This window comes from Hemitrygon akajei, chromosome 22 (genome assembly GCF_048418815.1).
Source record: "Hemitrygon akajei chromosome 22, sHemAka1.3, whole genome shotgun sequence".
In the NCBI taxonomy this organism is placed as follows: domain Eukaryota; kingdom Metazoa; phylum Chordata; class Chondrichthyes; order Myliobatiformes; family Dasyatidae; genus Hemitrygon; species Hemitrygon akajei.
The window spans coordinates 65,365,215-65,378,094 of NC_133145.1; the positions used below are offsets into that span (position 1 = coordinate 65,365,215).

Below are 12,880 nucleotides of genomic sequence, written 5' to 3' on the forward strand. Positions count from 1 at the left end.
TCCAATCTCCTCTCCACATACCCAATCCAAACTCCTCTCCACAAACCCAATCCAAACATCCCTCCACATACCAATCCAAACACCCCTCCACATACCCAATCCAAACTTCCCTCCACATACCAATCCAAACTCCTCTCCACAAACCCAATCTAAACGTCCCTCCACATACCCAATACAAACATCCCTCCATAAACCCAATCCAAACTAACGTCCACTTGCCCAATCCAAACTCCTCTCCACATACGCAATCCGAACTCCTCTCCACATACCCGATCCAAACTTCCCTCCACATACCCAATCCAAACTCCTCTCCACATACCCAATGAAAAATTCCCTCCTCATACCCAATCCAAACTTCCCTCCACATACCCATTCCAATCTCCTCTCCACATACCCAATCCAAACTCCTCTCCACAAACCCAGTCCAAACTCCTCTCCATGTACCCAATCCAATCTCCTCTCCACATAACCAATCAAAGCTCATCTCCATATACCCAATCAAAACTCCTCTCCATATACTGAATCCAAACTTCCCTCCGCATACCCAGTCCAATCTCCTCTCCACATATCCAATCTAAACATCCCTCCACATACCCAATCAACACATCCCTCCTCTTATCCAATCGAAACTTCTCTCCACATACCCAATCCAAAATTCCCGCCACATAGCCAATCTTAACTTCTCTCCACATACCCTATCCAAACTTCCATCCAGATACCCAATCCAAACATCTCTCCACATACCAATCCAAACTCATCTAGACATACCCAATCCAAACTTCCCTCCACGTGCCAATCCAAACTTCTGTCACTTGCCAATCCAATTTTCTCTCCACATACCCAACCGAAACTTCCCTCAACATTCCAATCGAAAATCCTCTCCACATACCCTGTCCAAACTCCTCTCCACATACCCAATCAAAACTCCTCTCCACATACCCAATCCAAACTCCTCTCCACACACCAAATCCAAACTTCCCTCCACATACACATTCCAATCTCCTCTCAACATACACAATCCAAACTCATCTCCACATAGCCAATCCAACCTTCCCTCGTCATACCCAATCCAAACTTCCCTCCACATACCCAATCCACTCCTCTCCACATACCGAATCCAATCTTCCCTCGACATACCAATCCAAACTCCTCTCCACATACCCAATCCAAACTTCCCTCCATATACCCAATCCAATATCCCTCCACATACCCAATCCAAACTCCTCTCCACATACCCAATCCAAACTTCCCTCCACATACCCAATCCAAACTCCTCTTCACATTCCGAATCTAAACTTCCCTGCACCCATTATAAACTCCTGTCCACATACCCAATCCAGACTTCCCCCCAAATACCCATTATAAACTCCTCTCCACATACCCAATCCAAACTCCTCTCCACATACCCAATCCAAACTCCTCTCCACACACCAAATCCAAACTTTCCTCCACATACCCATTCCAATCTCCTCTCCACAAACCCAATCCTAACTTCCATCGACATACCCAATTCAAACTTCCCTCCACATCCCAGTCCAAACTCCTCTCCACGTACCCAATCCAATCTCCTCTCCACATACCCAATCAAAACTCCTCTCCATATACTGAATCCAAACTTCCCTCCGCATACCCAGTCCAATGTCCTCTCCACATATCCAATCTAAACTTCCCTCCACATACCTAATCAACTCTTCCCTCCTCATATCCAATCGAAACTGCTCTCCAGATACCCAATCCAAACTTCCCTCCACATACCCAGTGCAATCCCCTCTCCACATACCCAATCTTAACTGCTCTCCACATACCCAATCCAAACTCATCTCCACATACCCAATCCAACCTTCCCTCGTCATACCCAATCCAAACTCCTCTCCACATACCCAATCCAAACTTCCCTCCACATACCCAATCCAAACTCCTCTCCACATACCGAATCCAATCTTCCCTCGACATACCAATCCAAACTCCTCTCCACATACCCAATCCAAACTTCCCTCCATATACCCAATCCAATATCCCTCCACATACCCAATCCAAACTCCTCTCCACATACCCAATCCAAACTTCCCTCCACATACCCAATCCAAACTCCTCTTCACATTCGAAATCCAAACTTCCCTGCAAACACCCATTATAAACTCCTGTCCACATACCCAATCCAGACTTCCCCCCAAATACCCATTATAAACTCCTCTCCACATACCCCATCCAAACTTCCCTCCAAACACCCAATAGAAACTCTCCACACACCCAATCCAAACTCCTCTCCAGATACCCAATCCAAATTTCCCTCCACATTCCCAGTCCAATCTCCTCTCCACATACCCAATCCAAACTGCCCTCCACATACCCAATCCAAACTTCTCGTAAATGTTGAAATTGAACCTGCATCCACCACTTCTGCTGGGAGCTCATTCCACACTCACCATCCTCTGAGTGATGAAGTTGTCCGTAAACATTTCACCTTTCACCCTTAACCCGTGACATTTTGTTCGAGTTTTCCTCAGTCTGAGTGGGAAAAGCGTGCTTGTATTTACCACGTCTATATCCCTCAGCATTTTGTATATCTCTTTGACATCTCTCCTCTTTCTCCGACACTCCAGTGAAAGGACTAACCAAACTTTTCTTATTACTTTAGGTCTTCAAGACCTGGCAACATCCTTGTAATTTTCTCTGTATTCTTTTAAAAATTTTGATATTTTTCCTGTAGGTAGGTAATTTTACCTATGCTTTACACAATGTAGGAATAGCATCCCAACTCGTATGAGCAATAGTTTGATTTATAAAGGCCAATGTGCCAAAGCCTCCCTCTCCAGCCCTGATGAAGTGTCTCGGTATGAAACATTGACTGTTTATTCCCCTCTGTAGATGCTGCCCGACCTGCTTAGTTCTTCCAGCATTGTGTGTGTTTCTGTGTTGCTCTGGATTACCAGCATCTGCAGAATCCCTTGTGTTCACCTTAACAACCCTGTCTACCTGTGTTGCCACTTTCAAGGAATTATGTAGCTGATTTCCCAAATCCCTCTGGAACCAGTGATGTGAGACTGTGTGTGTCTCTAATGGACTCAGTGATGAGCCGTTTTCTTGTGAAGTGTGAGTTCGGTGAGCGACCCACAGGGAGACACTCCTCCATGGCTGAGCACAGCAGAGAGGCATTTCCGGGTAGGAAGCCCACAGACACTTGTCAGCTGACTGGTGGTTGGTGTATGTATCAGTGAGGGTGAATAAACAAGACCAGAGTCAAATTCAATCAATACTTTATTAGAGATTGAATATTGATATTTAATCAATTGAAAAGATTGGCTCTAGATTCAGGTACAAATAAATAGTATTCACATCATCATTATAAATTCATTCACAGTAAAATCACTAACATTCTACAAACTTTTTGTTCTGACTGGAACTGATTACAGAGTTATTTACAAAATTGGATTCATTTATCTCATCTAAGTACTGTCAGTTCAGCCTCTGTGTAACCCTAACCCTCACACCAGCAGAGGTTCAGTATTTGAAATTACTTTGTGAAGAAATTGCCTCACACATCTCTGTCCCATCACACATCATAAGACATTGGAATAGAATTAGGTCGCTCGACCCATCAAGTCTGCTCCATCATTTCATCATGGCTTCTCAACCCCCATTCTCCCGCCTTCTCTCCGTAACCTTGGACACCCTTACTAATCAGAAACCTATCAACCATCGCTTTAGATATACCCAATAACTTGGTTTCCACAGATTCACCACCAACTGGCTAAAGAAATTCCTCCTCATCTCTGTTCTAAAGGGACATCATTGTTTCTGAGGCTGTGCCCTCTAGTCCTAGACTCCCCACTATAGGAAACATTCTCTCCATATCCACTCTATCTAGCCCATTCAATATTCAATAGGTTTCAATGAAAATCCCCCTCATTCTTATAAATTTCAGTGAGAATAGTCCCAGAGCCATCAAATGCTCCTCATACATTAACCCTTTCATTCCCAGGATCATTCAAACCTTCTTTTGACCCTCTCCATGCCAGCATGTTCTTTCTTAGCTAAGGGGCCCACAGCTGCTAACAATACTCCATGTCATCTGACCAACGCCTTATAAATATTCAATATTTCATCTAGGGTAGAAACATCAGAGATTAGACAGAGGATAAAGCTCCCACTACACTATTCCAAGCACCCCTGAAATGTTGGGACCCAAGTGTCCAGTGGGGCTAGAAGTTACAAATCTGAAGTTTGTGGCCCACATCCTGGGTGTCTATAAAGTGGTGGAGGTTGCCCAGAGTCTCCCAGATATTGAAGTGGTCCTGAGGTCTCTCTGATTAATGGTTAATGGTACAGACTAAAATATTAGCCTTGACAAGGATTGGTTCAATGGATTAAGTGGCGGGTTGGGGGGGGGGGGGTGTGGTGGCAGTGGCAGATGGTGTCTCTGATCTCATGCCAACTTTACTCCAGTCTCTGTCCATGTCCATAAATCCCTCAAAGTTGCTGCACAAGTAGGTAGGACGGTTAAGATGGCATAGAGTGTGTTGGCCTTCAGTTGTTGGGAAATTGTGTTCAAAAGCTGTGAGATATTGCAGTTCTATAGAACCTAGTTAGACCACACTAGTAGTATTAAGCATTCAGTTATGGTCACTTCATTACAGAAAGGATGTGCAGAGGAAATTTACCAGGATTCTGCTTGGACTGGAGGGCATGTCCTATAAGGATAGGTTGAGTGAGCTAATGCTTCTCTCTTTTGGAATGAAGGAGGATGAGGGGTGACTTGATAGAGGCGTACAAGATGATAAGAGGCATAGCTTGAGTGGACAGCCAGAGACATTTTCTCAGGGTGGAAATGGTTAATATGAGAGGGCATAATTTTAAAGTGATTGGAGGATAGAGTATAGAAGGGATGTGATAGTATTTTTTTACACGGAGTGAGGTGGGTGTCTGTAACACGCTGCCAGGGGTGGTGGTAAATAATCCAGAAACTAATGGGGAGGTACGTGGAGAATAGAAAAATGGAGGCTATGTGGGAGGGAAGGGTTAGATTGATCTTAGTGTAGGTTAAAAGTTTGACATAACATTGTGGGCCAAAGGGCCTGTACTGTGCTATAAAATTCTATGTTCTATTCACATGTGAGCCTTGGATCTGGGTAGTGAATAGGAGGTAACCTACTAGGAGGAGCTGAGATTGGAACTCACCATCCATGTCCTTGGATACTCCACACTGGCCATCAGCTGTTCTGTTTGGGGGAGGGGGGGAAGTGTGGTTATTACCATTTGGCCCCTCACGGCCAGGTTACGATGCACAGAGCCTGAGGGCATGACAGCGTCTCAGTGGGACGCTGCATCAGGGGTAAAGTAAAAGGGGGGAGTCAGAACTATCTGAGTGACATCTGGGACAGAGGAAGGTGCTAGGCTCGTTATTTTTCCCTCCCTATCTATTCTTGCTGCAAAGGGTGAGACTGGTTGCACGGTCTGTGACCATTCCTAGAGTTACTGCTGAGCTGCTGTGAGGGCCAGTGTCCTGCAGAGAGCAGGGAGGACATCTTCCGTCAATGCAGTGATCTGTGCTGCCTCTGGAATCTCAGGAGTCTCTACGCCAGTGACATCACAAGGCGACATTCCAATGAATGTCCCACTTTGATTGGTGGATTCTGGGCATGATGTCACATGGTGAGAGTTGATCCAAATGCAGAAGGAGGAGAGGCACAAACTTGGCAGCAGTGTAACCATAGCCTGGGAATCTGGCATAAACCAGTAATCATAACCAGAGGGACATCTCACAGTGAACTGCACTCCACTAAAGCTCAACACATCTCTACCCAGGCCCACCAGTGGGACAAGACCTCCTCTACTATTTTGGTCACACACACTAAATCTAAATTAAGTGCTTATTTAATTTGTCAAAAGTGAGACTTCTTTTACAGAAACTTTTCACTGATATCTTTTGTTCTGTATGGAATTCTGGAGACGTAGAGCCCTATTGACCAGGACTGGCCCATTCACCAAGACTAGCCCAATGACTAGAATTGGCCCCTTGACCAGGATTGGCCCATTGAACAGGACTGGCCCCTTGACTAGGACTGGCCCATTGAGCAAGACTAGCCCAATGACTAGAATTGGCCCCTTGACTAGGAGGATTGGCCCCTTGACTAGGAGGATTGGCCCATTGACTAGGATTGGCCCCTTGACCAGGACTGACCGATTGACTAGGATTGGCCCATTGACCAAGACTGGTCCATCCACCAGAATTGGTCTAGAAACCAGAAGCATACATTAAACAGTCCCCATGCAAGATAACAAACAGGATTCTTGTTCAAGCATGGAGACTGGTTAACATGCTAGTTCCATTCATTATCAAGATCTTGTTCATTAACCGGAACCAGCATCTGAATTAATATTAGTCATTTAACTGGAATTAGAATCGGTCTGTTGGACATAACCAGCATGTTGACCACAGATGGCTCACTGACCACAACCAGATCCCATTATCCATAACATCACTGGCCAGAATGAACAATTAACCAGGAGTGGCCTCTTGACTTAAACTGATCCATTAACTCTGAAAGCAAAACCACTCATTTACCATTAACCACTACCAGCCCATTAATTGACTTCAAATATCAAAGTACTTTGATAATAAATTTACTTGGAATTTTAACTAGCACTATCCCTATAATGAGAATTAGCTTCTTGACTAGGACCAGTACATTAACCTGTTGCCTATTGACCAGAGATTGGCAAAATAACCAACAGTAACCCATTAACCAGTACTGGCCATTGTCCACAATGGCTCATTGACCAGGACCACCACTTAGTCTTAAGACCATGGTTCCCAACCTTTTTTATGGCATGGACTAATACCATCGAGCAAGGTTAGGAATCCCCAACTTAGAAAAAATGTAATCCCTTAACCAGAACAAGATATTCACTAGGACCACTGAACTAATCAAAACCAGTTCGCTGACCAGAACAAACCCATCAATTAGACAAATAGTGACCACTGAGCAGAACTGGCCAACAAATGAACTGATTAACCTATAGTCCCTTCGTCCCATGTGGAAAATTATCAGAACTTACTGTTTGATCACAAAGATCAATTAATCAGAATGGTTTATAGTCCATTTCTACCCAAACACCAGAACTAGATAATTAACTAACAGCAGTTGACCAGGAATAACCCACTAACCAGTACTGGCCTATTGCTTAGCACAGCCATTGGAATCAGCATGTTGACTCGATCTGGAACACAGGGCCTTGACTAGAACCATTCCCATAACCAGATTTGTCCCACCAACCACAAGAAGCCATTTACCAGCTAAGGGGTCATTGACCAGAACTGGCTGATAAAGCAACCAATTGTTAGTTCCAACCCATTGACCAATACTGGTCCATCAATCAGACCGATGCACTGACCAGATTCTCCCACAGGCCAAAACTGATCCACTAACAGAACCAGACAACTAACCCTGCCCCTCACTCCCACTAAGAATCTGAATTGCTCCATGAACAATAACTGATCCATGAAGCAGAAGTGGGTGATTGACCAGTACTGGTTCAAAGACAGAACCAGTCTATTGATAAAAACTGTTCAATTAACCAAAGAATACCTATATACCATGAGTTACAACTTTGGCCAGAACCAATGCATTGTCCTAAAATAAACTGTTGACCAGAACCAGCTCATAGGCCAATATCAATCCATTAACCATGCCATGCCAGTTTTATTTAACCATATTAAACAGAATTGGCTCAGTGACCAGTATTGACTAGTAGTGGTCCAGTAACCTGCACCACCCATCGGTTAAAATTGCTCAATTAACCAAAACCAGACCAGTGACCATTGACTTCAACTAGTCCATTTACCTGGACCAGAACACTGATGAGGATGGGCCAAAAACCTGGACTGGACGATTCACTTCAACTAGTCTGTTTACCTGGACCAGAACATTGATGATGACTGAACCAAAGACCTGGACTGGACCAGAGCATGGACTAGACCATTGACAGGGACTGGACCACTGATCCAGAATGGACTACTAACTGGGACTGTAGCAGTGACTCAAATCGTACCACTGACTGGGTGAGACCGGAACATTGACCTGGACCGAGCCATTGATTGCAACTGACCAGTGCTGCTTTAGGGCCAATCCCAGCCAACTGCCACCCCCCCCCCCCCCCCCCCCACCTGCCAACCTTAGCTGAGGGGGAGCGGTGCCGGGCTACTGCAGTCCGGTCAGCTCCCTCAGCAGGTCACATGTCTTCTTCTCCTTGACTTCGGCCAGCTTCTTGATGCGCTTGTCGCTCAGCGGACGGACAAAGCTGTACGGCTGCAGGGTCGCCATGCCGTTGTGCACGTCGCCCATGACAATGAGCGGCCCCTCGTCGCTGGTCATGTTGGGACAGGGACAGTTCCAGTCCATATTCAGCAGCGTGATCTCCAGCACCTCGCTGCCGAAGAACTGCAGCCCCATCTTCTCGTCCTTGAGTACCCGGTCGACGGTGAAGAGCGCGCGTCCGGAGTCGGTCTCCTCGGCCAGCTCGGTGACGCGCCCCACGATCACGTAGTCACTCTTGCAGTAGCTGGTGACGATCTTGAAGCGAGGCTTGCAGGGTTTGCAATGCTGGTTCCGGGGGTAAGGGCAGATCTCCTCGCACGTCTCCCGGCTCTCGAAGTTGTTTTCGTTGCCGCCACAGCCACCGTAGATGAAGGACTGGCATTGCCGGTGAAGGCTGCTATACGCCCAGCGGGGCTCCCACACCTTGCAGCTGCCCTGCAGAGCCGGCAGGCTGCAGATATTCACCGGTTCGTCCATGCAGCTGCCCATGCATGCCTCGTAGCTGCCGAAGTGGCCGAGATCGCCCTCCCCGTCTCCACCTCCTTCCCCAGCCCTGTCCTCGTTGGCGTTCCTGCTCCCGTTCCCACCCCCGCAGGCGGTGAAGGTGAAGCAGTTGTTCTTTTTAGCATCGTAGAACCAGCGGACATGCTGCGCGCTCCCGGGACCGCAGGGCAGGCGCTCGGGCCGCCGCAGGCACTCACGGGCAGGATGCGCGCCCACGCCACCTGCTCCCGCGCTCCCACCTCCCCCACTGCTGCTGTTGGTGTTGCCGCCGTCGGGCACCAGCGCCTCGCGCCTGATGACTGAGAAGGGGAAGTGCGCGCTCACGGCGCCGCCCGCGTTGCGCGCCGTGCACGTGTAGGTGCCCGCGTCCTGCAGCTGCGCGTTGTAGATGACGAGCTGGCCGATGTTGGTCACCACCATGTTGCCGCGCACGTGATTGGGTCGCAGCACCACGTGGGGCCCGCCCTCGAGCCGCCGCTCCCACGTGATGTCGGGCCGCGGGCGCCCGCTGACGTCGCACAGGAAGCTGGCGGTGCCGCCCACGTAGATGGACTGGGGCACGGGCGTGGAGAGGAGCGCGGGTGCGAGCACGCCCTGCGCCGTGGTGAGCGCGCTCACCGTGGTGGGGCGCGGGGTGGTGTGCGGGAGCGGCGACGGCGCGCTGGTGCTGAGGCTGCCGAAGCGGTGGGTGCAGGTGACCACGGTCAGGGTGATACCCTTGGTGCACGCCTCCGCGTCCATGTAGCACTTGTTGTAGTAGGTGAGGCCGTCCGAAGCGCAGGTGAAGTGCGGCTCCTTCTCGCATCGATCCCGGCACTTGCACACCGGCTGCCCGTCCCAGATGTCGCACTCGGACCCCTGCTGAGCACACATGAAGCGGTCGCAGCTGGCGCCCCGCGGCATACCCACCGGCCCCTTCCGGCCCTTCAGCGCCATGTAGCGGGCCGCCACGCAGCTCCGGGAGCCGCACACGTTCGGGCAGCACTTCTCGAAGGTCTCGCAGTCCTGCGGAAAGGCAACAGAGCAGAGGTTGGCCGGGCCGCGCAAAGCAGCGCAGGCTTGGGGTGGTGTTGGGAAGGTACGACCACCCCTCATCACCGGGGTTTGGGAGCTCCCTCCGCACGCCCTGCGGCACTTCCTCACACCGAGGGGCGCTCCCTCTGCACTACACTGAGCTAAGGCGAAAGGTGGTTTAAACTTTGCACGGCAACCGGAGGGGCAGCCCTTCCCGTGACAGATCCTACATAAGCGGCGAGAGGGGTGGAGAACGATCTCTCAGACACGGCTGTGCTGTGATGGAGAGCGTCTGAAGGAGATTGTTCAGCCCATCCCTTGCGTGATATGTTGTTCTGGGTGAAACCGGCTGAGCCCCACCCCGCCCGCTTAATCCTATTAGGGAGTTCCCGTTGTGCCTCTCGCTCCGCGCCGGAGACCCCCCAGGTTAGATTAGGGTCAGGGGAATACTTCAGCTTCCCTGACACCATCCGGAGAGCCGGCGCTCCGACCTCCGCCTTGAGTGGGGATGGGGGGGGGGGATTCCACCCGTGCCCAAGCCTGTTCCAGGCTCTCCTTATAACCCCGGCCCTGACCCGCATCTCCGCCGGGGACAGCCACCCACCACCATAAATATCTGGTTATGGATGTGCGGGAACACGTAACCAGCCCCACCCCCCAAGAAAAACCAGCCCGTTGGATTCATCGGGTTCCCGTCTTCAGTCGGATCTCTCTCTCTCCTGGCACAACGGCGGCCGCGAAAACCGGGTTCTCCTTGGAAACTGGTCCGACTCCGCGGCTCCCCCAGGACTGTTACAGGCACCCTCGCTCCGCACTCCAATCTCAGCGCCTCAACAATGTCCACTTATCCTCTTCGTTTCTCCCCACCCCCTTTTACTCGCCACCTAAACTGCGGACCCATTCCCCTCCCCCTCACTCCTTCTCTGCCTCTTCCCCCGTTCACTGGCTGGGGCCGCTAGCCCGAAGCCCCTTTGTTCCTCCAGCCTAATTTGTATCCCCTTAACGCGGCACGCAACGGCTTTTCCATGCTCTCCATTCACAGATTAACGTGCAGGAGCCCGGGCGAATTGCGGTCTCCGCCGGTGAGCAGTCCTAAACTGGAAGGAGATTTCTGGGGACGGTGTTGGGAGGGGGGGGTGTGGAATTGAAAGCCCCCTGCTGCCCCACCGAGTCCTATCTCCAGCCTAAATAAAACCTCCCGTCCCGCCTAATGCGTTTCTCCCGACTCGTTACCAACTTGCACCGGTGGAAAGGGACTGGAACCGGAGCGGCGCGGATACGGTACGGCCGTGGTGTCCGCCGTCCCGGAGATTTTGGTCAGTCGCGAGACTGATTCAAACATCTGGATAAAGCGCAGCTATTTAATTTTTTTAAATAAACTAATCTGGAGAGGAGGCGCGGGCGGCGAAGGATATTCGACGCTCTTCAAATCCTAAATGATCCCAAAGCCCGAGCGGTGTAGAGTCCCCGAGAACCGGGACGGAGCGAGCGAAGAACCATTCCCTAACTTTCGGATATTCCTCGCTGTCAGACTCCGGACGGACCCCGGCAGCTGGGAATATTCTGGGGATCGAGGGGTCGGGTCGGGGCGAGTGGCGCGGGGCTGTGAGGATGCAGTCGGGGGCGGCCGTTACCTGGTCCGCCTCACACTCCCGGGAGCAGGTGCTCTGCGCGTCCACCCAGAGACTAGGGCTCATCTCGTTCGGGCAGATCCCGGCGTGCGAGTATTTGATCCGAGACACCGGCACGTTGTCCACGCAGATCGGGAGGAGCAGTAAGAGCAGGAGGCTCGGCGCGGAGATGCGGTGCATGGCGCTGGCAGCTGCAGGCGGTGAATGGTCAGGGGAACGACCTATCTGTCATCAATCCTGTACGCTTCCCCTCTGCCGGCGCCCCGCTGCTCTCCCTCTCTCTGGTCCCGCTCCTGTCTCGCTCTCGATGGGCAGCCCCGGATTAGTGACTTAGAGCGCCTGGTGATTTTTGGAAACGCTAACACTTAATGAGATTTCCGATTTCGTTCCCTGTCTATTTATACGCTGCCCCGGAGGACGTGTCTGGGTTAAATCTGGCACTCTCACCCTGGAGCGTCTCACGGTGACAGTAACTAACTGGTGCCGTGACCCTTGGGCCTGGTGCGGGAGTTGAGACGGCGTGTGAAGCATTGGTATACTGCTACCGGACACCCTCCAGTGCCGGGCTCTGGGTCCAGGCTTCGCGGGGAATGGGGCTCACGTTTTGGAACTTGGGAGGGAACCACAGAGAGACAACCACATGTTCTCGATATTTATATCGAGGTCTCGTGCTCCCGTTATTTATTGTTTATATATTTGTTATTATTTCTTGTTGTATTTGCACAATCTCTTGTCTTTTGCACTTTCCCAATGTGTCCATCTTCGTCGTGTGAGGTTTTTCCCTGGTTCTGTTGCGTCTCTTTATATTTACTGTGAATTCCCGCAAGAAAACGAATCTCGGGGATGTATACGGTGGCATTTCTGTACTTTGATAATAAATTCACTTTCGAACAATCTCGCACCACGGGGCACTGGGAAGACACTTCTCCTTCACTCCACACTGACGAAACGCGTAGTTCATTCCCCCGCGTGTTTGCTCGCTTCTCCCAGCGCGGGGGCGTCCACTTCGCCGCGCAGCTTCGTTCTCTTCCCACATCTCCATCGACTTCCTCGTCATTTGCCCCTGTTTTCTATGTCATCGGGGCAAAGGGGAGACGCTCCGGTTTGTGGGGCGTTTGATGACTCGGGGTCTGTACTTGTTAGAGTTTAGAAGAATGAGGGGGATTGAAACCCATCGAATGTTGAAAGGCCTGGGTAGAGTGGATGTGGCGAGTATGTTTCCCATTGTGGGGGAGTCTAGGACCGGAGCGCACAGTCTCTGAATATAAAGACGTTTCTTTAGATCAGAGATGAGGAGGAATTTCTTTAGCGAAGGGACAGTGAATCTGTGGAATTCGTTGTCACGGACGACTTGAGGGCCAAGTCGCTGGGTATATTTAAAGTGGAGGTTGATGGGTTCTTGATTAGTCAGGA

At 50.4% G+C, this 12,880-nt stretch overlaps 1 protein-coding gene across 1 annotated transcript; it reads right to left on the reverse strand.

The window, feature by feature from the left end:
• Positions 1 to 3,240: 3,240 nt before the first annotated feature.
• wfikkn2a (info WAP, follistatin/kazal, immunoglobulin, kunitz and netrin domain containing 2a) lies at positions 3,241 to 11,825 on the reverse strand. Its single transcript, XM_073026487.1, has 2 exons — positions 11,471 to 11,825; positions 3,241 to 9,827 (listed from the first exon to the last, which is right to left on the reverse strand). The coding sequence occupies exons 1-2, from the start codon at positions 11,645 to 11,647 to the stop codon at positions 8,202 to 8,204; spliced, it is 1,803 nt and encodes a 600-aa protein (XP_072882588.1). The 5' UTR covers positions 11,648 to 11,825; the 3' UTR covers positions 3,241 to 8,201.
• Positions 11,826 to 12,880: the final 1,055 nt, after the last annotated feature.